The sequence below is a fragment of the Emys orbicularis genome, chromosome 21, assembly GCF_028017835.1.
Source record: "Emys orbicularis isolate rEmyOrb1 chromosome 21, rEmyOrb1.hap1, whole genome shotgun sequence".
Classification (NCBI taxonomy): Eukaryota; Metazoa; Chordata; order Testudines; family Emydidae; genus Emys; species Emys orbicularis.
Window position 1 is genome coordinate 6010858 of NC_088703.1, and position 27891 is coordinate 6038748.

The 27891-nt window shown below is 62.8% G+C and overlaps 1 protein-coding gene across 1 annotated transcript in view; it reads left to right on the forward strand.

Annotated features, from left to right (window-relative positions):
• The window catches only part of EML2 (EMAP like 2), a 44889-nt gene extending 17697 nt beyond the window's left edge, over positions 1 to 27192 (forward strand). The window contains exons 5-22 of the mRNA XM_065421040.1: positions 2826 to 2854; positions 3123 to 3252; positions 4513 to 4662; positions 5028 to 5097; positions 5397 to 5507; positions 6217 to 6312; positions 6403 to 6537; positions 13281 to 13380; positions 14059 to 14213; positions 14737 to 14862; positions 21783 to 21914; positions 22025 to 22092; positions 22626 to 22714; positions 24117 to 24214; positions 24582 to 24669; positions 25816 to 25911; positions 26588 to 26718; positions 27067 to 27192. Coding sequence (XP_065277112.1) covers positions 2826 to 2854; positions 3123 to 3252; positions 4513 to 4662; positions 5028 to 5097; positions 5397 to 5507; positions 6217 to 6312; positions 6403 to 6537; positions 13281 to 13380; positions 14059 to 14213; positions 14737 to 14862; positions 21783 to 21914; positions 22025 to 22092; positions 22626 to 22714; positions 24117 to 24214; positions 24582 to 24669; positions 25816 to 25911; positions 26588 to 26718; positions 27067 to 27192 — 1930 coding nt within the window. The remainder of the gene's footprint in view (positions 1 to 2825; positions 2855 to 3122; positions 3253 to 4512; positions 4663 to 5027; positions 5098 to 5396; positions 5508 to 6216; positions 6313 to 6402; positions 6538 to 13280; positions 13381 to 14058; positions 14214 to 14736; positions 14863 to 21782; positions 21915 to 22024; positions 22093 to 22625; positions 22715 to 24116; positions 24215 to 24581; positions 24670 to 25815; positions 25912 to 26587; positions 26719 to 27066) is intronic.
• Positions 27193 to 27891: the final 699 nt, after the last annotated feature.

Consider the following 27891-nt stretch of genomic DNA (forward strand, 5'->3'; position numbering starts at 1 on the left):
GGCGCTGGGGGACTTGGGGTCCCGGCGCTGGGGGGGACTCGGGTGCTGGGGGAACTCGGGGAGTCGGGTGCTGGGGGGACTTGGGGTCCCAGCGCTGGGGGGGACCCGGGTGCTGGGGGGACTCGGGGTCCCGGCGCTGGGGGGACGGGACCCAGGCGCTGGGGGGACTCGGGGTCCCGGCGCTGGGGGGGGGGGACCCGGGCGCTGGGGGGACTTGGGGTCCCGGCTCTGGGGGGGACTCGGGTGCTGGGGAGACTCGGGGTCCCGGCGCTGGGGGGGACCCGGGTGCTGGGGGGACTCAGGGAGTCGGGTGCTGGGGGGACTCGGGGGCACGGCGCTGGGGGGGGGGGACCCGGGCGCTGGGGGGACTTGGGGTCCCGGCGCTGGGGGGGGACTCGGGTGCTGGGGGGACTCGGGGAGTCGGGTGCTGGGGGGACTTGGGGTCCCAGCGCTGGGGGGGACCCGGGTGCTGGGGGGACTCGGGGTCCCGGCGCTGGGGGGACGGGACCCAGGCGCTGGGGGGACTCGGGGTCCCGGCGCTGGGGGGTGGGGGACCCGGGCGCTGGGGGGACTTGGGGTCCCGGCTCTGGGGGGGACTCGGGTGCTGGGGAGACTCGGGGTCCCGGCGCTGGGGGGGACCCGGGTGCTGGGGGGACTCAGGGAGTCGGGTGCTGGGGGGACTCGGGGGCACGGCGCTGGGGGGGGGGGACCCGGGCGCTGGGGGGACTTGGGGTCCCGGCGCTGGGGGGGACTCGGGTGCTGGGGAGACTCGGGGTCCCGGCGCTGGGGGGGACCCGGGTGCTGGGGGGACTCAGGGAGTCGGGTGCTGGGGGGACTCGGGGGCACGGCGCTGGGGGGGGGGGACCCGGGCGCTGGGGGGACTTGGGGTCCCGGCGCTGGGGGGGACTCGGGTGCTGGGGGGACTCGGGGAGTCGGGTGCTGGGGGGACTCGGGGTCCCGGCGCTGGGGGGGACTCGGGTGCTGGGGGGACTCGGGGAGTCGGGTGCTGGGGGGACTCGGGGTCCCGGCGCTGGGGGGGGGGGGGTGTCTCGTTCCGCCCTGCAGCCGGGCCGGGAGGAGGGACCGCGCCGGGGCTCCCTTCCAGCCTCCCGGGGGTGGAGCCGGACTCGGCCCGTCCGGGAAGCGCCGGGCCCGCAGCTCCGCCCCGCAGCCCGGGACCCCAGCACAGCGCAGCCGGCACCATGCGAAGGGCAGCGGCCGGGGCCGGGGCCAGCCCCAGGTAACCCCCCCGCACCCCGACCTCTCCCCCCGCCTGCCCGCGCTTCCTTGATGGGCCCCCGGGCCCGCCCCTTTCCCTGCCCCGGGCGGGGTCACGCCCCCCCCCCCCCCCCGGGGGTGCCGCTGCAGCCTATAGGGAGCCACGTCCCCCCATCGTTGGAGCTCAGGCTCCTGTCCCCCCCCATCGGGGTCTGGCCCCAATGCGCCTTTCCAGAGACTGACGGGGTCGGGAGCGGTGCAGGGTGCCCAGGGGAAGTGGGGCAGGTGGGGAGGGGGGTCCTGGCTGAGAGAGCAGGGCAAGCTGGTGCAGCAGGGAAGGGCAGGTGGTGGGGCCGGCTGGTGCAATGGGGATCGGGGGGGGACGGGACGGGACAGGCTGATGGGATAGACTGGTGGGTGGGGGAGGGGTCGTGGGGCAGGCTGGTGCAGGGGGGGAGTTGATGATGTGGGGCAGTTGGGTGCAGTGGGGGAGGGGCTATGGGGCTGGCTGGCACAGTCAGGATCTTGGGGGCAGGCTGGTGTGGCAGAAGAGGGGCAATGACACAGGCTAGTGTAATGGGGATGGGGCAGGTGGTGCAACAGGGCGGGGGAGGGGCAGTGGGGCTGGAAGGTGCCAGGGGAAGGGGAGGGGAGGGGCGGGGCGGGGCTGGCTGGCTGGCGCAGTGGGGGAAGAGTTGTGGGGCTGGCTGGGGGAGGGGCAGGCTGATGCAGTGGGGAAGAGTTGTGGGGCTGACCGGGGAACAGGGGAGGGGCAGGCTAGCGCAGTGGGGAAGAGTTGTGGGGCTGGCTGGGGAAGGGTTATGGGGCTGTCTGGGGAAGGGGGGAGGGGCAGGCTAGCACAGTGGGGAAGAGTTGTGGGGCTGTCTGGGGAAGGGGGGAGGGGCAGGCTAGCGCAGTGGGGAAGAGTTGTGGGGCTGGCCGGGGAAGGGGGGAGGGGCAGGCTAGCGCAGTGGGGAAGAGTTGTGGGGCTGGCTGGGGAAGGGGGGAGGGGCAGAAGGGGGGAGGGGCAGGCTAGCGCAGTGGGGGAAGAGTTGTGGGGCTGGCTGGGGAAGGGAGGAGGGGCAGGCTGGCGCAGTGGGGGAAGAGTTGTGGGGCTGGCTGGGGAAGGGGGGAGGGGCAGGCTAGCGCAGTGGGGAAGGGGGGAGGGGCAGGCTAGCGCAGTGGGGGAAGAGTTGTGGGGCTGGCCGGGGAAGATAAAAGATAAAAGCTGCGGCAGATGGGCAGAACCGCCCTGTGCCCGGAGCCTTAACCCCTTCTCTGCTGGGAGTTTCCATCCTGGCCACAGGGGGGATGGGCGCGTCTGTGGGGCGGGGGAGGGATCTCTGGGACAGGCTAGCTGAGCCCCCTAGTAAGAGAGGGCCCCCGCACACTCTTGCATTGGCCACCAGAGGCCTGAGGGAGGTGGCCGTGGGTGTTTTGGGGGGTCCTGATCCCCAGCTCTGCTGGCCCCGAGTGCAGAGGACATGGCCCACGCCGGGGTGTGGGTGGGGACGGGGACGCCGCTCCCTGCTGGTGGGGGGAGGGGGTGGTGTCATGGGGTGCCAGTCAGGGTCCCTGGATGTAATATCTCCGGTTCTCGCCTGCAGCAAACCCAAGGAGGCCACCTTCAGCGCTGGTGAGTGGGTGCCCCGTGCACGCTGGGCAGGGGGAGGCGGGGGGGGGGAGTTATGGGGCAGCTGGGAGGGGGCAGGATGGGGAGGCCCCTGATGAACATGTGTGGGTGCGGAGGAGATTGTGCCCTGGATTGTGTGGGACGGTGGGGAGCGGTGCGCAGGGGGCTGGCTGCAGGGCGTGGGGGGCAGGTAGATCTGAGCCGGGGAGTGCCAGGGGGCAGGGGCAGTGGCTCCCTCCCCGCCCCCCCAACGACCCCTGTCCTTACGCAGAGGATGGCTACGTGAAGATGTTCCTGCGGGGCCGTCCCGTCCCCATGTACGTCCCCGATGCCCTCGTCGCCACCTACAGCCTGGACACCAGGCTGGAGCTGCCACCCAAGAAGCTGAAGCTGGACTGGGTGTATCCGCCGCTTGCGAGCCCTGGCCCGTGGCTTGGGGGGCTGCCAGCCAGTGCCTCTGGCGGTGCCCGCCCTCCCCCGCTACGGATGGGTGGATTGGGCCCCATGGCTGGCTCCACGGGGGCGGGCGGGGGGAACAACCACAAGTTTGAAATGAAATCTTTTTAAGCAAAACTTTTGTGATCCCTAGAGCCCTGTTTACACAGAAACGTTTGACCGGTTACACCAGTATAACCAGGGGCCACGCGCTTTGTGATGCCTGCCAGAGAGCCCGGGGCAGCAAACAGAGCTTAACAACTGGCACTGGACTGGGAGCCAGGACTCTTGGGTCCTATCGCAGCTCAGGGGGAAGTGGGGTCTAGTGGTTAGAGCGGGGCGGGGCTGGGAGCCAGGACTCCTGGGTTCTATCCCTGGTTCTGGGAGGGGAGTGGTGGCTAGTGATTAGAGCCGGGGGCTGGGAGCCAGGACTCCTGGGTTCTATCCCTGGTTCTGGGAGGGGAGTGGGGGCTAGTGGTTAGAGCAGGGGGCTGGGAGCCAGGACTCCTGGGTTCTATTCCTGGTTCTGGGAGGGGAGTGGGGGCTAGTGGTTAGAGCGTGGGGGGAGGGGGCTGGGAGTCAGGACTCCTGGTTCTATCCCTGGTTCTGGGAGGGGAGTGGGGGCTAGTGGTTAGAGCAGGGGGGCGGGGGACTGGGAGTCAGGACTCCTGGTTCTATCCCTGGTTCTGGGAGGGGAGTGGGGGCTAGTGGTTAGAGCGTGGGGGACGGGGCTGGGAGTCAGGACTCCTGGTTCTATCCCTAGTTCTGGGAGGGGAGTGGGGGCTAGTGGTTAGAGCAGGGGGGCGGGGGACTGGGAGTCAGGACTCCTGGTTCTATCCCTGGTTCTGGGAGGGGAGTGGGGGCTAGGGGTTAGAGCAGGGGGGCGGGGGACTGGGAGCCAGGACTCCTGGGTTCTATCTCTGGTTCTGGGAGGGGAGTGGGGGCTAGTGGTTAGAGCAGGGGGGCGGGGGACTGGGAGTCAGGACTCCTGGTTCTATCCCTGGTTCAGGTAGGGGAGTGGAGGCTAGTGGTTAGAGCAGGGGGGCTGGGAGTCAGGACTCCTGGGTGACTGGGAAGGGGCATCACTTGGTGCCTCAGTTTCTGCCTCTCATGTAGTTGAGGGGGCTGCAGGGTTATTGGCCGCAGCCCGAAGATCGCGAAGGTGCTGGGTGGGCAGAGGGGATGGGGAGCTGCCTCCCCCTCTTTTCCTTGACCCGTCGCCCCAGCTACGGGTACCGGGGCCGCGACTGCCGGGCCAACCTCTTCCTGCTGCCCACCGGGGAGATCGTCTATTTCGTGGCAGCCGTGGCCGTGCTGTACAGCGTGGAGGAGCAGCGCCAGCGCCACTACCTGGGCCACAACGACGACATTAAGTGGTGAGGGGGGGCCCCCGGCGAGCCATTCCTTGGAGGGCCCCAGTGGGGGGATGTGCTGGGGGGGGGGGGAAGGTGTCACAGGCAGCTACAGCAGCACATGGCTCTGTCCTGGATCAGACTCAGCGCCCCCTAGAGGGGAAAGGCCCCGTGTCCCACCCCCAAGCAGCCCCCCAGGGCATTAGGGATAGCAAATGAAGGGGAAGGGGAGGACAGAACTTCAATCCCTCCCCCCCCCCCCCCCGTTCATCTTGCCCCAAAGTGGGTTGGATGGCGGGGGAGGGAGAGCTGCCCCAGCGCCCATGGAGAGCTGAGACCCAGCAGTTCGTGTCACTTGTGGGGCCTGAACTTGCTCCTCTCTCTCCTAGCCTGGCTGTGCACCCCGACATGGTAACCATAGCAACCGGGCAGGTGGCTGGGACATCCAAGGACGGCAAGGTGAGGAGATGGGGGCACCGTGGGTCTGCAATGGGGACAGGGCAGATGCCTATGGGCGGGGCGGGGTCGTGCCAGGAAAATGCCAGTCCCTGGGTGTGGGGTTATGGAGGTGGCAATAGCAAAGGGGGAGACCCCAGGCTGTCTGGGCTGTGGGGGAGGGGGCTCGATGGGGGGAGGGGTCTCCCGGGGGTGTCTCCCCAGGCCCAGCGGCTGCTGGGGGGATTTGATCCCGCCCCCAGTGAGCAGTGCGGGGGCTGGGCCAGGCTGATGGTCTCCCCCCACCCCGGCTTCTCCTGCAGCCGCTACTGCCCCACGTGCGGGTCTGGGACTCGGTCAGCCTGAACACGCTGCACGTGCTGGGCCTGGGGGCCTTCGACCGAGCCGTGAGCTGCGTGGGATTCTCAAAGTCCGTAAGTGACCTGGTCCCGCCCCCTTTGCCGGTTACCTGGCCCCGCCCCCCTCACCTGTTATCTGCCCCTACACTGCCCCATCACCTCAGCTGTGTCCTCTCACCTCCCCCTCGACCTCTCCTGACCCTTCCCTTTGGCCCCTTCACCACTCCCCCCTCCCTTTCAGACCCCTCCCCATGGCCTGCCCCATCAGGCGGTCCCTTTCCCTCTGCCCCCTGTCTTGGGGTGCAAGGGACTGCATTGCGCTACAGGGGATGCATGGGGCTAGGGGTTCTGGGGGTGCAGGAGGAGTCTGTTGGGCTGGGGGGTTCTGGGGTGCAAGGAGTGGGGGGCTGGGGGCTCCCTTCTGTCTCTCAGTCCTGGTGCGGGGGAGCTGGCGCTCGGCTGGGTGAGTCTCCTGGTTGCAGGGTCCTGGGGGGACAACAAGGGGCAACCGCCTTGCACTAGAAGGCAGGATCCCCCCGCCCCACTGAGCCAGCCCTTCCCCCCCTTGAAAAGGGGGCTGGGTCTGAAGGCTGGGAGTGGCTGGGACAGGAGAATGGGGGGAGAGCTGGTGAGCAGGGTGGGGGCAGCGTTGAGGGGGTCAGGGGGCTCAGGGTGGGGGGTCAGAGGGCGTGGGGGGCTATGTGCACAGTGGGGGGGGTCAGCAGGCAGGGGGCATCTGTACAGTGGGGGGTGACCCCCACCTGAGCCCCCCACCTCTCCGCAGAACGGCGGGGGGCTGCTGTGTGCCGTCGATGAGTCCAACGAGCACGTGCTGTCGGTGTGGGACTGGCAGAAGGAGCAGAAAATCGCTGATGTCAAGGTAACCACACCCCCCTCCCCCCGAGATCTCCCCCCACGTTCCCCCTCTCCCCCGGCACCCGCCCCCCCTCACGCTCTCTCTCCCGCACAGTGCTCAAACGAGTCGGTCCTGGCCGCCACCTTCCATCCCACGGAGCCGACGCTGCTCATCACCTGCGGGAAGTCGCACATCTACTTCTGGAACCTGGACAAGGGCAGCCTGAGCAAACGGCAGGGCATCTTCGAGGTGAGAGGGTCCGGGGGAGCTGAGCCGGGGCTGGGAATTGGGGGGGCCACTAGGGCTGCGCCAGAGGGAGTTGGGAGGCCTTTGCCCTCGTTAGGGGGTTCCGTTTCTGTGCCCTCAAGGTTGGAGGTTGGGGGGTACTGAGGCCTGTGTCCTAGTAATGGGGTTTTTGGGGGGGGGTGTCAAGTCCCTGATAATGGGGACTTGAGGGTCCTGGCCTGGGGGGCAGGTCCCTGGTCCCAGGCCGGGGGATGTTTGCCTCAAGCTGGGCGAGGCAGGTCCCTGCGAAGAAGCAGGGTTTAAGAAACGTTCATCATGTCCTATGGTCTTCCCATCTTCTAACGCCCACGCCTGGCGCCTGAAATTCTGGCGTGAAAATCATTTCCCGGCAGGCTGTCAGGTGTGCAGCACATTCGCGCCTCGTGCCAGGAGCGGGAGGCAAAACACACGGCAGGCTCTTGCGTTACAAGAGGCCTCGGTCACTAACGCGTTGGGACCCAATAGCTCTAAGGGATCTGAGGCTAAGAATAGGAGACTGGAATCGGCTCTGACCATGTCCGGACCCAAGAAACTCTCCGGATCAGAAACAGGAGCTTGGATCCAGTGCCAGTCTGTAGCCCCAGCTCATCCTCGAATCTGGCTTTAACCTCGGTACATTCCCCACTGGCCCGGGTCTGGACAAGCGACCGATGGATCCTCGGAGCGTCTCAGGAGCATCTCCCTCCGTTCCCCAGAAGAGAGAGGCCAGTCTGCAGCCTGTCTCCAGCAGCTCCTCCGATCACTCTCATTTCACAGATCCGAAGTCTGAAGACTCAGGAGAGATTTTCGGATCTGGTTGGACAAAGCCAGCAATAAAGGTTATGGCTTAAATTCATCTGGCTCCTCACCCCTCTTCAGATCCAATCGGATTGTATTTCCTGCCGGGCAAAAGACCGAGACGAGAGGTGCTGAGAGAGAGGTCTCCGGGGTTATTACCGCCACTGCCTCGAACCCTTCCTGGGCCGCCGGGAGAGACCTTTTCTCCACCGTTCTGTGGTTAGGATCCCTACATCGCAGCGTTCACCGACGCTATCGGCTTCAGGATTGGATCTGCTGTCAGACAGGGAACGAGATTGCATGCTCATGCCGAAGAGATGGTCTTTCCCCAAGTGAAGTTTTCATGCATGAGGTAATACCGGATTGCCGGTGTGTCCTACTGGGGAAGTTGGCAGGACTGGCCTGTGCCTCCTTGGATGGCCTAGTCGCACTGGCCAACTCCTCCTCTCTCTCCCCTTACCAGACTAGAAGGCCGGACTCTCCGGTGCCAGAAAGCAGTCTGTGGATCTAGGCCATTCGGTTCAGAGTTACAGAACATGTGTCAGACTCACAGGCCTGGGCTCTCTCAGCTCCGTATGGGAGGAACCCCCATCAGTGTGACAGCACTTCTTGGGGGCCCACTCTCGGGGGTTAAGCCCTGGGCTCTGCCGCCTCCTGGAACAGCCCTCAGCACACCTGTCTCTGCCGTGGGCCCCTCCGGGAGTCCACATGCTCTGGACCTCCAGGGCCTCCACGCCCAGAGGAAATAATGCAACCCTGTTCTGTGCCTGCAGTGACTCTCAGCCAGCGTAAAACAGAAGGATTTATTGAACGACTGAACCTAGCACAGGAAGTTCTCAGGGCCCTGGGGCCTAGCAACCCTCAGCCCAGTCCAACTGGGTCTGTCTCCATCCCCATGGGCTCCGGCTGCTCTCTCTGTTCCCAGTCCAGAAGCCCCCTCCTTCCAGCCAAGCATCCTATATCACCTCCCCCAACTGCCTTTGTCTTCGGTCCCAGGTAAACAGGCCGCCTGGGCCTCCTCTTCCATCTTTTGTTCCCCCATTGGCTGAAACTGGCTACCGAGGTCCTCTCTCCTCAGCCCATTGTCGTCCCACTGGTCAGAACCAGCTGACTTCCAAGCTGGGGTGGGCCTCCCGGTCAGCAGTTGCTGGGGTCCCCAATCTCCAGGCCATCGTCTGGAGTCCCGGCTGCTAGGCAAGGTCACACCTGGTCCTTTGCAACAACAAACCCTCTCCCACCACCTCGTTAAACGCGCAGCACACGGGGGAATCAGACACACATAGTATTCTTGCAAAACGCTAAGAAAATCCCCCACTTCGTCACAGCCCCCCCACCCCAGACCAGGAGGTATTCTCGGAAGAGGATTCCCAGGAGGGATCTCCACGGGGTGACCTTGAATGCGACGTCATACTCCAGACTCAGAGGGGCTCGGCTGATGACAACGTTGGCGTAGCGACAGCATTGTCTCCCTCTGAGGCTGTAATTCAGTTTGATGAATTGGTTGGTAGGATGGCATCAGTAGCATTCGAGGAGACCTCCCATCGAGTTTTCAATATTCTGGGTCCTACTGTCACGGACTCACAGGACTCGTGCTCTCTCGTGGCTCCGTGCGGTCCCTGGGGGGACCCCCTTCAGTGCGACAGCCCTTCTCGGGGATCCATTCTCTCTCGGGGGTTAAGCCGTAGGCCCCTCTGCCTCCTGGAACCGCACCTCTCTGAGCCCTCAGCACGCCTGTCTCTCGCTGTGAGTCCCCTCAGGGAGTCGACTCACTCTGGACCCCCGGGGCCTCCACTCCTAGAGGGAATAATGCCACCCTGATCTCTAGACTGGAGCGACTCTCAGCCAGCGTAACACAGGAGGGTTTATTGAGCATCTGAACCCAGCATAGGAAACTGTCCGGGCCTCAGGCCTAGCATCCCTCAGCACGGGACATCTAGGTCTGTCCAGCCTCCGGGTGGGCTCTGGCTGCTCCCTCCTCCCAGCCCAGGACCCCCTCCTTCCAGTTGGGCAGCCAATACCACCGTCCCCCAAGTCCCGCCTCTGTCCTTTGTCTTCTGTCCCAGGTAAACAGGCTGTCTGGGCCTCCTCTCCTCCCAGCCTCTCCTCTCATCCATCCTTTGTTTCCCCTCTGGCTGGAACCAGATGGTCAAGTCACTGGGGTCCTCTCTTCACATCCCATTGTCCTCCCACTGGCCAGAACCGGATGGAGCTGGGCCTCCTGGTCAGCAGGTCATCAGTCGCTGGGGTATCCATTTTCCAGGCCGTTCGCCGGCCCTCTGTAACAACAAACACCCTCTCCCACCACCTCATTAAACCAGTAACACCCAGGGAAACTGAGTCCCACACCTACTGCCAAGGCTACAGCCTCCTTGCCTGTAGTAGAAGGGCAACTGGCAAAGTCCCTTTGGCCCAGTCCATCTTCGTGCCAACCAGTTTCTGGAAAGGCCACAAATTATGTCCTATCCCCAATGAGGGATTTTCTTGTTTGCATGTGCATCCTCAGCCTGACTCTTTGGTTATAGCAGCAGCTCTTGAAAGTCTAGATCAAGGTTTTCAACTTTCCACCTCCATGGATAAAGACGGGGGGAAACTGGAGGCACTGGGCAAAAAATCATTTTCTTCCAGCATCCTTAAACACGCGCATAGCTAGCTACCAAGCCGTAATGGCTCGGTGTCAGTTTCAGTTATGGGAGCAGAAGTCTATTGAACATTTACCAGAATGGCAGAGGAAATTAACATCAGCCCCTATTAAGGAGGGCCAAAACGAGGCCAAAGATGTTCTTAGGGCATGATCATTTCGTGTCTCCGATACCACTTCCACTTCGGTGGCATCTGCAGTAGCTCTGTGAAGACATCCTTAGTTATGTTCATCTTCTGTCCCATTTGATATAAAACAAAGGACTTACCCTTTGCAGGGGATGGCATATTTGGTGCAAAAACAGATGAGACAGTGGCAAGACTGAGAGAGACTTGATCCACAGGAAGATAAGAACTTCTACCTCCTTATAGAAGGAGAATGTCTACACTCAAGTGCATGTATCACAGGCAACATATCTCACCATCTTCCTCTTGCCCGAGTCAGAGGAGACAGCCTTACTGTCAACAGCGAATGTCTTTTCAGAACCAAGACAGAAAGAAACCCTGCAAACCCCTTTTGAGAACAAAGATTTCCTCAGTCACATCTTCCCTATTGAACAACAGGACACAGGTTTGATGTGTTAGTTGAGAGCTTCGAAGCAAAGTCGGAAGGTCCCACCTATGGTCTCCAAAACCATCTGTCCAAATTTGACAATGCATGGACAGCTGTCACCTCGGACAGATGGCATTAGATACAGCGAGGGAAGACTATACCATCCTGTTCAAATCACTTCCTCCCTGCAGCCTTCCTCATGCATCCCGTGCCTTTTCAGGATCCTTCCCACAAGAGACTATCACCTCTCTAAGTTCTCTGATCGCTAAAGGATTCAGTATTTTGGCGTATCTTCAACGATTGGAGATTTCTGGACATTGCTCTGTTAGCCACCAGACTCAGTAAGAAATGACCCCGTTTTCGCTCAAGAGCGGGTCTGGACAGACAATCATTGGCAAATCGGTTCCTCTTAGATTGGGGGAAAGGTCTTGTGTCTGCATCTCCCCCCAGTTCCCAAAGTTCTAGAGAGAAGGACACAGGATTCTGCCTGGATGATCTTGATTGCTGCAGCATGATGGGGACAATAGTGGTACCCCAAGCTACTCCACTTAGCCAACGGCAAATACACAATGCTGCAGTTGTCAGCGGACCTACTCCGACAGCAGGAGAGGAGAGTCCTATCCCTAGATCTCAAATCATACATCTAACAGCCAGGGCGATAGGACTTTGAGGGACCTAGAAAGGTTATGTTCCATTGAGGGCCAGCGAATTCTCATTAGTGGTGGAAAACCTGGTACTAGGAGAAGTTATGACTTTAAATGGGAAAGATTCGTTATACAGGCAGCTAATAGAAATGTGGACCCAGTTTCAACCCATGTTCAATTGATCTTAGAATACCTGTTGCGCTTAGACTCCCTTTTATCTTTCTCCTGTGAAAGTACATCTAGCAGTTTTTGCATCAGTCCATATTCCTCTTCAGGGTAAATCCATGTTCTCTCACAAGCTGGTGAGGGACGTTGTAGAAGGTTTATTGAATATTTATCCTCCTGTCCCTACGTGGAAGCTGAATTGAGTATTAACTCGGCTCACGTCTCCCCCGTGTGAGCTGTTACGGTTGTTCCCTGTTTCATCTTTCTACCAAGACAGCCTTTATACGAGCAATTGCTTACGCCAGGAGAATCAGTGAGCTGCATAGAATCATAGAATATCTGGGTTGGAAGAGACCTCAGGAGATCATCTAGTCTAATCCCCTGCTCAAAGCAGGACCAACACCAACTAAATCATCCCAGCCAGGGCTTTGTCAAGCTGGGCCTTAAAAACCTCTAAGGATGGAGATTCCACCACCTCCTTAGGTAACCCATTCCAGTGCTTCACCAGCCTCCTAGTGAAAAAGTTTTTCCTAATATCCAACCTAAACCTCCCCCACTGCAACTTGAGACCATTGCTCCTTGTTCTGCATGCATTGATGGTGCGCTCCCCAGACAAAGCAGTTCTTAGACCACATCCTACATCCCTTCTGAAGGCAGCTTTGGATTTCCGGGTTAATCAAAGTGTAACCTTACCTGGGTTTTCTCCTAAACCTCGTACCAGTGAAGGGGATCCACGCTCTGTGGATGCGGAAAAAGCGCTCTTCGTATTCTCTAGGTAGAATTCAGGTCATTTCATATACGGGTGCTGTCAGGGTTTCCTCCCCACTCTGAACTCTGGGGTACAGATGTGGGGACCCGCATGAAAGACCCCCTAAGCTTATTTCTACCAGCTTAGGTTAAAAACTTCCCCAAGGCACAAATCCGTCCTTGTCCTTGGATGAGTACTGCTGCCACCACCAAGTGATTTAAACAAAGATTCAGGGAGGACCACTTGGATCCCCATCTCCCCCAAAATATCCCCCCAAGCCCCTACACCCCCTTTCCTGGGGAGGTTTGAGAATAATATCCTAACCAATTGGTTACAAAGTGAGCACAGATCAACCCCCCCTGGGTCTTTAGGACACTGAAAAACAAGCAGGTTCCTAAAAGAAGTTTATTTAAAAAAAGATAAAAGAATCACCTCTGTAAAGTCAGGTTGGAAGATAACTTTACAGGGTAACAAAAAGATTCAAAACACGGAGGATTTCCCCTCTAGGCAAAACTTTAAAATTACAAAAATAGGGATAAACCTCCCTCTTAGCACAGGGAAAATTCACAAGCTAAAACAAAAGATAATCTAACGCATTTCCTTCCTATTACTTACAATTTGTAATCTTAGAGGCCTTTAGTTCAGGTACGGCTTTGGGGGATGTATTTTCCCTGCCCTGGTTCCTCGCTGTCCCGGAGATAACACACAAAGAGAGCACAAAACAAAAACCTTCCCCTACAGATTTGAAAGTATCTTCTCCCCGCATTGGTCCTTTTGGTCAGGTGCCAACCAGGTTACTTGAGCTTCTTAACCCTTTACAGGTAAAGGAAGGATTTTATGCTACCCTTAGCTGTATGTTTATGACAGGTGCTTTGAAGGGTCAGGCTGTTTCCTAGCTAGACGGGTCGGGCTTTGCATCGAAGAATGTTCTCGGGCAGCTTGGCATTACGCTCCTGCTCCTCTCTGAGCTCACTGGTTAGAGGGACAACTACACCGGTAGCACAGCCCCCTTATTGAGCTTGGCCAGGCTGCTCCGTGGGGTACGGTTCCCATGAGACAAGACGTTGTGCATCAGGGCTGGGTTTGGCAGAGGGGCCCACCCGTTGCTGGTCAGTTCCGACTCGGTCCCAAGCCCGCAGAGGCCGGTTACAGGTGGGTCACCTGCATTTTCCTCCTCCCCCAGAAACACGAGAAGCCCAAGTACGTGCTGTGTGTGGCCTTCACCGAGAATGGGGACGTGGTCACCGGGGACTCCGGGGGCAACCTCTACATCTGGGGCAAAGGTCAGCGCCGGGAGGGGTGGGGGGCAGTGGGAGCTGCCCAGGGCAGGGGACTGGCTGGGGGAGGGAGAATTCCAGGTGGGAGGAGCTACCAGAAAGAGCATCTGGATTTGGATGGGGGGTGTGGAAGCTGGAGTCCTAGCAGCACAAGTGACCCTGTAACCACCACTTGGGGACCCTAAATTACAGCTGCCTCTCCCCCTGCAAGGGTGGGGGAGGGAGGGCGTTGGGTCACGGGTGGGGGAGGGGGGCATGGGTCCCAGTGGGGGGGGGTCCAGAAGGGGCATGGTGGGTCCCAGTGGGGGGGTCCTCCAGGGGTGGGGGCGTGGTGGGTCCCAGCGGGGGGGGGGTCCTGCAGTGGCGGGCGCGTGGTGGGTCCCAGCGGGGGGGTCCTGCAGGGGCGGGGGCGTGGTGGGTCCCAGCGGGGGGGGAGCCTGCAGGGGTGGGGACATGGGGGGTCCTGCAGGGGCGGGGGCGTGGTGGGTCCCAGCGTAGGGGGGGGGGCTGCAGGGGGGGGGACATGGGGGGTCCTGCAGGGGTGGGGGCGTGGTGGGTCCCAGCGGGGGGGGGGTCCTGCTGTGGCGGGCGCGTGGTGGGTCCCAGCGGGGGGGGTCCTGCAGGGGCGGGGGCGTGGTGGGTCCCAGCAGGGGGTCTCCCTGCTGACTGTGCCCTTGCCGGCAGGGGGGAACCGGATCAGCCAAGCGGTGCTGGGGGCCCACGAGGGTGGCGTCTTCGGGCTGTGTGTGCTGCACAATGGCACCATCGTCTCGGGCGGCGGCAAGGACCGCCGGGTTGTGCTCTGGGGGCGCGACTACCAGAAGCTGCAGGAGAATGAGGTGAGGGGGGTCAGTGGGGGGGAGCAGCTACTGCCCCCGCTCAAGGGTCCCCTTTGGGGTGCAGTGTTCTGCCGCCACGCAGGCACCACGAGGCAGGAGGGAGGGTGGGCAGAATCCCAGGAGCCAGGACTCCTGGGTTCTCTCCCCAGCTTGGGCTGGGGGAGGCTGGGAGCCAGGACTCCTGGGTTCTCTCCCCAGCTTGGGTTGAGGGAGGCTGGGAGCCAGGACTCCTGGGTTCTCTCCCCAGCTCTGGGAGGGGAGTGGGGGGCTAGTGGGTTAGAGCAGGTGGGGGCTGGGAGCCAGGACTCCGGGGTTCTCTCCCCAGCTCTGGGAGGGGAGTGGGGGGCTAGTGGGTTAGAGCAGGTGGGGGCTGGGAGCCAGGACTCTGGGGTTCTGCCTCGAGCTCTGGGAGGGGAGTGGGGTCTGGTGGGTTGGAGCGGGGAGGGGGGGCAGGGCTGGGAGCCAGGACACCTGGGTTCTATCCCCAGCTATGCCTGTGGCTCAGTGCCCTCCCCTCCCCCAGGTCCCAGAGAGCTTCGGGCCCGTGCGCACCATCGCAGAAGGCAAAGACGACACCCTCTTCGTGGGGACGACCCGCAACTCTGTGCTGCAGGGCTCGCTGGCCACCGGCTTCTCCTCCCTGGTGCAGGTACCCCTCCCCCCTCTCCCATGCAGGTTCCCCTCCCCCCCATGCAAGTCGTCCCCCGCCCCCATGCAAGTCCTCTTCATTACGGACCCAAAGGGTCGGGGCTCTGGCCCCAGCTTTGGAACAGTCTCTGGGAGGCCCCGTCAATGCGCCGGACCCCCGGGGTCTCACTCTTCCTCTGGGGCAGGCCCCGCGGCTTCACCGCCTCTCTAGGCCGGACCCCTGGGCCGCCAGCCCCACTGTGAGCTCCGCTCAGTGAGACCCACTGAGGCCGACCCTGAGGGAGACTCGTACAGCGCAGGCACCGGCAGGGTTATTAGGCAACTGGCCCCAGCATAGAAAGTCCTTGGTCAGCAGAGAGGAGAAAGTTACAGCCTGGCCCGTCCCGACCAGCCCCAAGCCCGGCCAAGCCGTGCGACCCCCTTTGTGTGTCATCTTTGGTCACGTTTCCAGATGTCCCACCTGGCCTCTTCTCAGTCCTTTGTTCCCAGCTGCTCAAAGCAGGCTGTGGTCCTGCAATGGGGGGCCTCCATGGTCATTAGGTGCTAGGTAGGAAATGTCCTGCTGATTGGATTGGGCGTTGCCTTCGGGGACTCTCCATTGACCAGGGCCCCCAGACAGCCCGGCACCATTCACACCTGCATCTCTAGGCCTCCACCGAGAGTAACCAGCCCGTTCCCACCCCCTCGGTGACAATGCAGCATGGGGGAAACTGAGGCACGCACAGTATTCATACCAAATGTTTGCAGAAAATTCCCACTTGGTCACATCATTTCCTGCTTCGAGAGCAAACTGATCGGGATCACTTCAGCCAGGGACCTGGGGAAGTTCAGCCCCACCTTCCCCCACCCCGGGTAGCTGCACTGCCAGGACCTTTCGGGTTTGAAACTGGCCTGGGGTCCTGCCACTCCCTGCCCCCCTCATCTGCCAGGGAGCAAGGAGAGCAGTGACCCCCATTCCGCTACGTGCCAGTTGTCTCGGGGGCAGCTGGGGTGGGACTCCTTGCCCCAGCCGTATCTCAGGGACTCTGGTGTCCCAGGGGCTGGTGAGGCCAGGATACAGGGGGCTCCCCAACATCATAGAATCATAGAATATCAGGGTTGGAAGGGACCTCAGGAGATCATTTAGTCCAACCCCCTGCTCAAAGCAGGACCAATCCCCAGACAGATTTTTACCCCAGTTCCCTAAATGGCCCCCTCAAGGATTGAACTCACAACCCTAGGTTTAGCAGGCCAATGCTCAAATCACTGAGCTATCCCTCCCGCCATGGGCATGCCTCCCTTTGGTCCTGGGTCCCAACCCCAGGGCTGCTCATATGCAAGGTGCCCATCTCCCCTCTTGGGGTAACCTGTTGCCCTCACCCCCAGGGCAGAGTCCTCTCATCTCCCCCCCACTTCTGGAAGGCTGGGATTCCCTGGCCACAGCCTTCCAGCTGCTTCCCCCTTCCCCGGGCTTCTCTCATCCGTGGACAAGGCAAACCGGTTTGGCTGCCCCCTGCCCCGCCTGCATGTGCCCAGGCTCAGCTGGGGTCTCCTGGGAACTGGGGTGTGGCTCACATCTGCGGTGTGGAGCTGGGCGGGGACCGGATCCAGGTGTCTGGTTACAGACCAGCAGGTGTCCTGAGCCAGGGGGAAAATCCCCCCTCCCTCACGGATAGCTGCATCTCACCTGGCTGGCGTGACTCAGAGCTTTGGCAGTTACAGAAGCTGGGCCTGGATCCTGTCTTAGAGCGGCACAGTCATTCCCTCAAGGGCATCAAACCTGATAACTTGGAGAGCCCCAAGGACCAGCCCCCCCACCCCCCCCCAATCCTTCCTGAGCCGCGGGGATCTGAGGGCGAACGGCTTCACGTTTGGCTCCTTCGCCCCAGGTCCCAGCCCTTCAGCGTCGGGTGGGGTCACGCTGCACAGGGCTTGAGCAGGGTTCTCTCTGTCCCAGCATCTCTCCACCCCATGAATGTCTCCCCCGCCGACCGCGCCCACTCGGGTGTGTCTGAGCCCGGGGGAGTACAACCGGACACGTGGAGTGGGAGCCTGTCTGTGCCCCAGGGGCTGCCTGGGTCACGGCTTCCTCCCCATGCTCAGTCACACATCGCTCACTCTGGGGGTTTGAGCTGCAGGCTGCCTGCCTGGGCTGACGGAGTGTGACTCAGCCTCTGTCCTGGCCAAACCAGCCGTGGGCATTTGGCCCACTTACACCCTGTCCGCCTGCAGATATTACCCTCCGGTCAGGGAGGTCCCTTGGAGGAGGTCTGACCTCCCCCCCCCCCCGGATACTCCCCCAACTGTGGCTTTCCCCGAGTCCCCCTCCTGGGATGCCGTCGTTGGCTCCCCTTCCCCAGACCCATGCTCAGGCCAGTCCCCTTTGGGTCTCTTTCCATACCCGGCCCTGCTGCCCACTCCCTCCTCTGCCAGCCAGCCAGTAGTGGGCAGATCCTTCGGCTCCCTGTCCGCTAGCCACGGTTTAAGCTCGTGGGGGACAGATCTTACCTCACAGCTCCAACCCAGCCAGGTTATCCAGCTCCTCCAGCCTGGGGGCCCCTGCTGCGGAGAGATTCTTCCAGCTTCTCTGTAGGTGTCTTTGCCCGCCCCGAAACCACCTCCTCCATGCCGCAGGGTCCATTCCAGTGGAGCCTGTTTGAACTGTCCCCAGTCTCCACTCCATCCCCCCATATGGCTCTGGGGCTGAGGGAGGGGTGAGACAGCCGGGTTCAGATCACAGGCCCAGGCAAAGGCAGGGAGGTCGGCGTCTATATCATGCCCCTCCTCCCCACTAAACTGGGGCAACAATGTGGTATCTAGGCTCCTTGTGGAGTTGGCATCCCGGGGCCTTTCCCACTTGCTCCTCACAGGGTCCTCTCACTCCTCCATCTCCAGTCCCTGCTCTTCTGGGTCCTACAGCTCCTTCCCTCTCAGCTCCAGCTCCCACCTGGCACAGGCTGTCTGTGTCACTGCCCAGCTGCTGCCTCGGCCACTCTCAGACCCGCTTGGGGTCTGGAACCTGCTTCGTGGACCCATCGTCCTTCTCCAGCTGTGCAATCAGCCGCTCCTTGTTGAGCATCCCAACGCCTAACCCTGTCTCCCTGCCCGGGTTGTGATGTCCTTAGGGAGATGGTTCTATGCCATTTCCTTTAACTGCCCTTGTTTTACTGCTGCACGTCACTTACTGCAAACGGCTTCTTGTGTATTCAGCATCCCACTACTGCCACCACCAGTCATGGATCAGCAGGGTTGGTGCTCTGGCCCCAGCTTTGGAGAGGCCCCCTTCAGTGTGCCAGACACCCGGGGGTCTCACTCTTCCTCCAGAGCAGGATCCGCGGTGTCACCACCTCCCTAGGCTGGACCCTGGGCCACCAGCCCCTGTGCTTCCCACTGTGAGATCTACTCAGCGAGACCCACTGAGGCAGACCCTGAGGGACAGTTGTACGATCTTAGGGAGCAACACCCCTCACTCAGAATCTGCAGGGATGCTCAGCCAGTGTTGTTTAAACAGCTGGCTGTATTAGTCGACTGGACCCCAGCATAGAAAGTGTTTGGTCAGCCGAGAGAAGAAAGTTATCGCCTGGCCCATTGTGGTCAGCTCAGAGCCCAGCTGAGCAGTGTGACCCCCTTCACTCCTAGCCTGTCCCTCCGTGTCATTTTTGTTCAAGTTCCCAGGCCCGTCCCACCTGGCCCCTCCTGTTCCCAGCTGCTCAAACCTGGGTGACTTTCTGCGTGGGGGGAGCCCTCCATGGTCGTTAGTTGCTAGGTACCAAGTGTCCCGCTGATTGGATTGACTATTGTCTTCGGGGACTCTCCATTGACCCGGGCCCCCAAACCTGAGACAGCCAGGCGCCATTCACACCTGCATCTCTAGGCCACCACCAAGAGAAACCAGCCCTTTCCTGACCCCTTGGTGACAGTGCAGCATAGGGGGAAACTGAGGCACACACAGTATTCATACTAAATGTTTACAGAAAATTCCAACTTCAACATACCTATCCCTTCCCCCTCTCCCCCTTGCAGGTACCCATCCCCTCCCCCTCTCTTCCCCCTTGCAGGTATCCATCCCCACCTCCACCCCCACAGGTACCCATCCCCACCCCACACCCGCACAGGTATCCATATCCGCCCCCCATGCAGGATGCCCTGCCATGCCCTGGAGTAGGAGTCTGGGGCAGGACAAATGGTGCTGAGACTTCCCTGACAGCCAAAAGAAGAGCTCTGTGCTGGCTCAGCCCCTCCCTCTGCCTTCTTGGTTGGCGGGGTGCGGGTGGGGCTCTCTGCGCTTTGGGGTCCGGATACTGGGGGTCACATGCCACATCCTGAGCCTGGTTCTTGGGGGCATCAGGCTGTGGGGAGCAAACGCGGGTAGGGGGTGCCTAGAATACTCCATGATCTGACTGAGGAGATTAGCGATTATCTTCAAAGCCTCATGGAAGACGGGAGAGATTCCAGAGAACTGGGAAAGGGCAAATATGGTGTCCATCGATAGAAAGGGGAATGAAGACATCCCAGGGAATTACAGACCAGTCAGCTTAACGTCCGTACCCAGAATGGAGCAAATAATCCATCAATCAATTTGCAAACACCTAGAAGATAATAAGGTGATAAGTTGTCACGGACTCACAGATCGTGCCCACTCTTGGCCCCGTGCGGTCCGTAGGGGGTGCCCCTGTTAGTGAGACAGCCCTTCTCGGGGGTCCACTCTCTCTCGGGGTCAGGCCCCTCCACCTCCTGGAGCCGCACCTCTCGGAGCCTTAGCATGTCTGTCTCTCGCCGTGGGCCCCCTTAGGGAGTGCACTTGCTCTGGACCCCCCGGGCCTCCACTCCGGAAGGGGTTGATGCCACCCTGTTCTCTAGACCGGAATGACTCTCAGCCAGCGTAAAACAGGAGGGTTTATTGAGAGTTGAACACAGCACAGGAAACTCTCAGGGCCTCAGGCCTGGCCTCCCTCAGCCCAGCACACCCCAGTCTCTCTGCATCCAGGTGGGCTCTGCCTGCTCCCCCTCTCCAGCCCAGAGCCCCCCTGCTTCCCAGCTGGGCATCTGATATCACCGGCCCCAGGCCCCGCCTCTGTCTGTTGTCTTCTCTCCAGGTAAACAGGGTCGTAAACCGGGGCTGCCTCTCCTCGCTTCTGTCCTCTGGCTGGAACCGGCTGGTTAGGTCACTGGCTCCTCACTCTGCAGGCCATTGTCCTCCCACTGGCCAGAACCAGCTGCGTCTCCTAAGCTGGGCCTCCGGGTCACCAGTCGCTGGGGTATCCATCCTCCAGGCCATTGGCAGGGGTCCCAAGTTCCCTCTCCAGTCCTCTGTAACAACAAACTCCCTCTCCCCTCACCTCGTTAAACCAGTAACAAACTGAGTCCCACCCCCTCCGCATGCAAACCATTGAAACTCCACAGAAAACAAGAACCCCCCGCCCCCCACTTCGTCAGCATGGCTTTGTCAAGAACAGATTGTGTCCGACCAACTAGATAGCTTTCTTTGACAGTGTAACAAGCCTTGTGGATGGGGTGGGGAGAGCGGTAGCTATGGTATAGCTTGCCTTTGTAAGGCTTTTGATTCAGTCTCGCATGACCGCCTCATAAACAAACTAGGGAAATACAACCTAGATGGAGCTACTATAAGGTGGGTGCATAACTGGTTGGAAAATCGTTCCCAGAGAGTAGTTATCGGTGGTTCACAGTCATGCTGGAAGGACATAACGAGCGGGGTCCCACAGGGATCGGTTCTGTTCAATATCTTCATCGATGATGTAGATAATGGCATAGAGAGGACACTCATAAAGTTTGCGGACGATACCAAGCTGGGAGGGGTTGCAAGTGCTTTGGAGGATAGGATGAAAATTCAAAATGATCTGGACAAACTGGAGAAATGGTCTGAAGTAAATAGGATGAAATTCAATAAGGACAAATGCAAAGTGGTCCACTTAGGAAGGAACAATCAGTTGCACACCTACAAAATGGGAAATGACTGCCTAGGAAGGAGTACTGCGGAAAGGGATCTGGGGGCCTTAGTGAATCACAAGCTAAATATGAGTCAACAGTGTAACACTTGCAAAAAAAGCAAATATTCTGGTATGTATTAGCAGCAATGTTGTAAGTAAGACACGAGAAGTCATTCTTCCGCTCTACTCCGCGCTGATTAGGCCTCAGCTGGAGTATTGTTCCAGTTCTGGGCGCCACATTTCAGGAAAGATGTGGAGAAATTGGAGAGAGTCCATGATGAAAGGTCTAGAAAACATGACCTATGAGGGAAGACTGAACAAACTGGGTTTGTTTAGTCTGGAGAAGAGAAGACTGAGCGGGGACATGATAACAGTTTCAAGTACATAAAAGGTTGTTACAAGGAGGAGGGTGAAAATTGTTCTCGTTAACCTCTGAGGACAGGACAAGAAGCAATGGGCTTAAATTGCAGCACGGGAGGTTTGTGTACGACATTAGGAAGAAGTTCCTGTCAGGGCAGCTAAGCCCTGGAACAAATCGCCCAGGGAGGGTTGGAATCTCTGTCCCTGGAGGTTTTTAAAAGCAGGTTGGACGAGCAGCTGGCAGGGGCGGGCGAGTTATTACGTGGTCCTGCCGTGAGTGCAGGGGGCTGGACTACGTGCCCTCTCCAGGTCCCTTCCTGTCCTACACTTCTGTGATTCTGTGGTCACCTGGGAGGAGGGGAGGGCTCATGAGGGCCTTGGGTGTGGGGGTGAGCGCTTGGGAGCGGGGCAAGGTGGGGGTCGCAGCCATAGGGACATACACAGGACACAGAGAAAACAGTTGCAACCTGGGTTGTGGGTCAGGAGTCAGGACACCTGGGTTCTCTGGGAGGGGAGGGGGCCAGGACTCCTGGGTTCTATCCCCATATCTGAGGGGGATTATGCCCACCTTGCTGAGGCCCAGGGGGCCCTGGGTGGGAAGGGCTGGGCACTCAGCAGGCCCATCTCTCCCCAGGGTCACACGGAGGAGCTCTGGGGCCTGGCCACCCACCCCAGCCTGGACCAGTTCCTGACCTGCGGCCAGGACAGGCAGGTTCATCTGTGGAGCGTGGCCACCCGCCGGCCGCTGTGGAGCAAAGCCATCGAGGTGAGCGGATTGGGGGGCCCACCGGCTGGGAGGGTCCCACAGAGTGGAGGTGGGGCATTGGCTGCAGTTCTCCTAGGCCTGGAGTGAACCTGTCTCTCTCTGCCCCCCAGGACTCGGCCCGCTCGGCTGGCTTCCATCCCAACGGCTCCGTGCTGGCGGTGGGGACGGTGACGGGAAGGTATGGGGGTAGGGCGTGGAAGGGGCTGGCCCTGGGGGGGGCACTGCAGCCCTACAGGGAGCCCAGGGCAAAGTGGGGAGTGGGGCACAGAGCCTCGTTCCTGTGGGGTGGGGGAGGGCGCAGGGTCCGTGCCGCTGCCCCCGAGCCGGCAGCCCCTTGACGGTGGTGGCGCCCGGCATAGCCCCAGTGCCTGGCAGAGCTCAGGCCTGGCCCGGGAGCCAGCGCTGTAGTGACCCCCCGTCCCTGGGCAGCTGTGTCTGGGCACCCCCAGGGTGGGGTTTGCCAGCCGGCTCCGGCCGTGCTGCCTGCGGGCAGGAGGCGCTGCTGCTGCTCCAACTCGGGGGCCTGCACCCTAGAGTGCCCGCCCTCCCGAGATCCCAGCCCCACAGAGGGCCAGACCCCAAGATGAAGGATTATTGGAGGGGAGGGGGTGCCAGGCCCTTCTTCCCCCCCCCCCCCCAGGTATCTGTCACCCATCGGACATGCTGGGCAGGTGCAGGGTCCCTGGACCACAGTCCCGTTCTCCCCGCCAGGTGGCTGGTGCTGGACACGGAGACGCGGGACCTGGTCACAATCCACACGGACGGCAGCGAGCCCATCTCCGTCGTCAGCTTCTCGCCAGGTAGGGGACACCTAGCGCACTGCGGGGGCAGCTGCAGCTGAGCTAGCAGGGGCCGCGGGTCGGGAGTGATGGGCACCAGCAGAGCTGGGGGGAGCCCAGGGCTGGGCCAGCAGGGGCTGTGGGTCGGGAGTGAGGGGCACCGGCAGAGCTGGGGGTGGGGAGCCCAGGGCTGGGCTGGCAGGGGCTGTGGGTCGGGAGTGAGGGGCACCGGCAGAGCTGGGGGTGGGGAGCCCAGGGCTGGGCTAGCAGGGGCTGCGGGTCGGGAGTGACGGGCACCAGCAGTGCTGGGGGGAGCCCAGGGCTGGGCTGGCAGGGGCTGCGGGTCGGGAGTGAGGGGCACCGGCAGAGCTGGGGGTGGGGAGCCCAGGGCTGGGCTAGCAGGGGGCTGCGGGTCGGGAGTGAGGGGCACCGGCAGAGCTGGGGGTGGGGAGCCCAGGGCTGGGCTAGCAGGGGCTGTGGGTCGGGAGTGAGGGGCACCGGCAGAGCTGGGGGTGGGGAGCCCAGGGCTGGGCTAGCAGGGGGCTGCGGGTCGGGAGTGACGGGCACCGGCAGAGCTGGGGGGAGCCCAGGGCTGGGCTGGCAGGGGCTGCGGGTCGGGAGTGAGGGACACCGGCAGAGCTGGGGGTGGGGAGCCCAGGGCTGGGCTGGCAGGGGCTGTGGGTCGGGAGTGACGGGCACCGGCAGAGCTGGGGGTGGGGAGCCCAGGGCTGGGCTAGCAGGGGCTGTGGGTCGGGAGTGAGGGGCACCGGCAGAGCTGGGGGTGGGGAGCCCAGGGCTGGGCTAGCAGGGGGCTGCGGGTCAGGAGTGAGGGACACCGGCAGAGCTGGGGGTGGGGAGCCCAGGGCTGGGCTGGCAGGGGCTGTGGGTCAGGAGTGAGGGGCACCGGCAGAGCTGGGGGTGGGGAGCCCGGGGCTGGGCTGGCAGGGGCTGTGGGTCGGGAGTGACGGGCACCGGCAGAGCTGGGGGTGGGGAGCCCAGGGCTGGGCTGGCAGGGGCTGTGGGTCGGGAGTGACGGGCACCGGCAGAGCTGGGGGTGGGGAGCCCAGGGCTGGGCTGTCAGGGGCTGTGGGTCAGGAGTGAGGGGCACCGGCAGAGCTGGGGGTGGGGAGCCCGGGGCTGGGCTGGCAGGGGCTGTGGGTCGGGAGTGATGGGCACCGGCAGAGCTGCGGGGGAGCCCAGGGCCGGGCTAGCAGGGGCTGTGGGTCGGGAGTGAGGGGCACCAGCAGAGCTGGGGGAGCCGACCCTGTCATGCCTGCCTTGACCCCGCATCCTCAGCCCTTCCCGTCCCCAATTCCAGTAGCCCCTTGGCTCCCGTGACGGGCGTCCCGCCGTCCGTCCCTGGCCCAGGCCCTGCTCCGCAGCCCGTGTGGCTCTGCCCAGCTCCCCCTCTCTGTGCCCCCAGATGGCAGCTACCTGGCCGTGGGCTCCCACGATAACTTCGTCTACGTGTACGGCGTCTCCGAGGGCGGCAGGAAGTACAGCCGCGTCGGCAAGTGCTCGGTAGGTGGGGGCCGGGCGGGGAAGGAGGGGCCCTCGCTGGGGCTCTGCTGGAGGGGCGCCCATGGGGCTGGCGGAGCCACTCGCCCTGCAGCGCAGGGGGTGGCCAGCGGCGGGCACTGCCGAGCTTGTACCCCACGAGGCTCACCACAGGGCTGCCCTGGCCGGGGGCGGGGAGCGAGTCGGGGGCCTCTCGGGGCCCCTCTGGAACCAGCCGCTTGTTCTCTCTGTAGCACAGGCACCCCCAGAACCCCAGGTCAATACTCCCACTGGGGTCAGTCACACCCCCCGCTAGCCCCCTGCCCTGCCCCCCAGGATCAGTCACCCTACCCCCCCCCCCCCATTAACCCCCTCTGCCCCTCCCCCACAGGGTCATTCCAGTTTCATCACTCACCTAGACTGGGCAGCCGACAGCAGCTGTTTCGTCACCAACTCTGGGGACTACGAGATCCTGTACTGTGAGTGTGGCCTGGGGTGTGCTGGGGAGCCGTGTCCCGCTGGGCGTCGGGCCGGGCTCTGGGCATCGGGCTGGGGAGCCAGGCCCCGCTGGGTGCCGCGCCAGGCTCTGGGCATCAGGCCGGGGAGCTGGGCCCCCCTGGGTGCTGTGCCAGGCTCTGGGCATCGGGTCGGGGAGCCGGGCCCCGCTGGGTGCCGCGCCAGGCTCTGGGCATCGGGTCGGGGAGCCGGGCCCCGCTGGGCGCCGCGCCAGGCTCTGGGCATCGGGTCGGGGAGCCGGGCCCTGCTGGGCGCCGTGCCAGGCTCTGGGCATCAGGCAGGGGAGCCGGGCCCCCCTGGGTGCTGTGCCAGGCTCTGGGTATCGGGTTGGGGAGCCGGGCCCCGCTGGGCGCCGGGCCAGGCTCTGGGCATCAGGCAGGGGAGCCGGGGCCCCCTGGGTGCTGTGCCAGGCTCTGGGTATCGGGCCGGGGAGCCGGGCCCTGCTGGACGCCATGCCAGGCTCTGGGCATCGGGTCGGGGAGCCGGGCCCCGCTGGACGCCATGCCAGGCTCTGGGCATCGGGCCGGGGAGCCGGGCCCCGCTAGGCGCCGTGCCAGGCTCTGGGCATCGGGCTGGGGAGCCGGGCCCCGCTGGAGGCTGTACCAGGAGCCTGGCCCAACTGGGCACCATGCCAGGAGCTGGGGTCCCGCTGGGCACCACCCTTTAAAGGCTGGGATGCTTTGGCCCCAAGGTGGCAGTGACAAATCAAACCAGGGGCAGGCGTGTTCTTCCCCCCTGGGAGGAGAGAAATAGTCCCGTGTCCCCAGTGGGGCATCTCGGCATTTCCCTGCGGGGCCCAGAGACACCCACATCCTCAGCCTGGGGAGTAAACGGTTAATACAGGAAGGTACTTGGGGGGCCCAAGGTGCAGCCAGCTCAGGGCTGACCTGGAGGCCAGGACTCCTGGGTTCCACTGCTGGCGCTGGCTGGTGGCAGGGCTGCACCCTGGTCCCCCCCTATAATGGGGGGATTATGGGACTGCCCCCCCCCCCGGGGCGGCACAGGGAGACCCCCGCGGCTAGGTGAGTATCCTGGGCTGTTGGGGTCGGGGGCTCTGGGGCTGCTCTGTGGGGCAGGGTCCCCTGCTCATCCGGCCCCCTTGTCTCCAGGGGACCCCACCACCTGCCGGCAGATCCCCAATGCCGGGGCCGTGCGCAACCTGGAGTGGGCCACGGCCAGCTGCGTGCTGGGCTTCGGGGTCTTCGGTGAGTTCCGGGGCAGCAGGGAGCTGGGGGCCAGCCCCACTCAGGACACACACACCCCGGCTGTGGGGCGTGGCTGGTCCCGCTGCGCTGGGGGGCTGTTTGGGGAACAGGGCTGGGGGTGGCTGTAGGGGCTGGGGGTGGCAGGTGAGTAAAAGGTTGTGGAGCAGATTGGGGGTCTGGTCAGGAAGCGAGGGGGTGGGGCGGCTGGGGGGGCTGGTCAGGGCGGGGGCTAGGGGCGTGGGTGGGGATGGGGTCGCTGGTTGGGGAGCAGGGCTTAGGGGGCAGGTTGGGGAGCGGTGCTGGGAGTGTGGGGCGGAAGGTCGGGGAGCGGGGCTCGGTGGGCTGGTCGGGGATTGGGATTGGGGAGTGGATTGTGCTGGAGGGGAGGTCGGGGAGCGGGGTTTGGGGGGCTGGTTAGGGAGTGGTGCAGGGGGCTGGGGGTGTGGGGCAGAAGGTCGGGGAGCGGGGCTCAGGGGGCTGGTCGGGGAGTGGGGCTGGGGTGTGGGTGCGGCTGGGGGGGCTGGTCAGGGAGCAGGATTGGGTGGGGAGCAGGGCTGGGGGCTGGTCGGGGAGCAGGGCCAGGGGGTGAATGGGGCTCAGTCAGGGAGCGGGAGTGGGGGCTCTGGGGTGGCCCCATGCTCAGGCCTGACCTGAGCTGCCCTGTCTGCCCTGGCAGGGATCTGGCCGGAGGGTGCGGACGGGACAGACATCAACGCCGTGTGCCGCTCTCACGACGGCAAACTCCTGGCCTCCGCCGACGACTTCGGCAAAGTGCACTTGTTCTCCTACCCCTGCTGCCAGCCGCGGGTGAGTGCCAGCCCCGTGTCCACCCCCTGGTGCCCCATGCCAGCTGTGGGTGAGTGCCAGCCCGTGCCCCACCCCCTGGTGCCCCACGCCAGCTGTGGGTGGGTGGCATCCACATCCCTAAGTGCCCTGGTCCCCCCAGTGCCAGCTATGTCCCCGGTGCTGCAGCACTGCCCCCCCCCCATCTCTCACTGCCCCTAGCTGTGGGGGCCCCTTCTCCAGGCTGTGTCTCCTCTGGGTCGTTCCCTGCCCTCCCCCACAACCCAGCCCCTCTGGCCCCCGTGGGCCCCCCCAGCCATGGCCCCGGCTGCCGCAGGCTCCCGGCCCTGACCCCGCCCGTCTCCTTGGCAGGCCCCGAGCCACGCGGCCGGCGGGCACAGCAGCCACGTGACCAACGTTGCCTTCCTGCCCGACGACAGCCTGCTGCTCTCCACCGGCGGCACCGACACCAGCGTCCTGCAGTGGCGCCTCGTCTAGGGGGCGGGGCGTGGGGGGCCGGCATGGGGCGGGGGGGGGCGGGGGCTGTATTTTCCAGAGATCTATATATGTATTGAGTCTATATCCAGAGCTATATTGAAAGGCTGGGGCGGGACAGGGCCCGGGGGGCAGACCCAGACTCCGGGGGGTCACTTTGTGGGGGAGGGTGCCTGGTGCTGCCCTTTCTTAGGGGGCTCAGGCTCCCCTCCCCCCCAAGGACCGGGGAGGAAGCTGCTTGGGGAATGGGGGGGGGGAATCAAGGGTGACATGTGCCCCTTCCTGGGGGGGATGGGAGAAGAACACAGAATCTACCCCCCAGCCAGGATTGGGGCTGGCTCTGCCCTTCCCCACCCCCACCAGGCTGCTGGGCATGTGGGTTGCGCCCCCCTCCCCAGCCAGCCGTATTTGCACTGGACGTGGGGGTGGTCCTGGCGTCCCTGGCGCGGGGGGAGGGGGCGAAGGGCAGGGGCCAAAGCATGAACCTGTATTTCCAAAGAGCGGGGGCACCGAGCTCTTCTACGCCCGGCCCAGCCAATAAAGGCAAGTGATTGAACCGGCCCGTGTGTGTGTGTGTGTGTGTGTGTGTGTGTGTGTGTGTGTGTGTGTGTGTGTGTGAGAACCGCCCTGGGGCCAGCTGTGTGAGTGTGTGTGTGAACCGCCCTGGGGCTGGCTGTGTGTGTGTGTGTTAGGGGGGATACG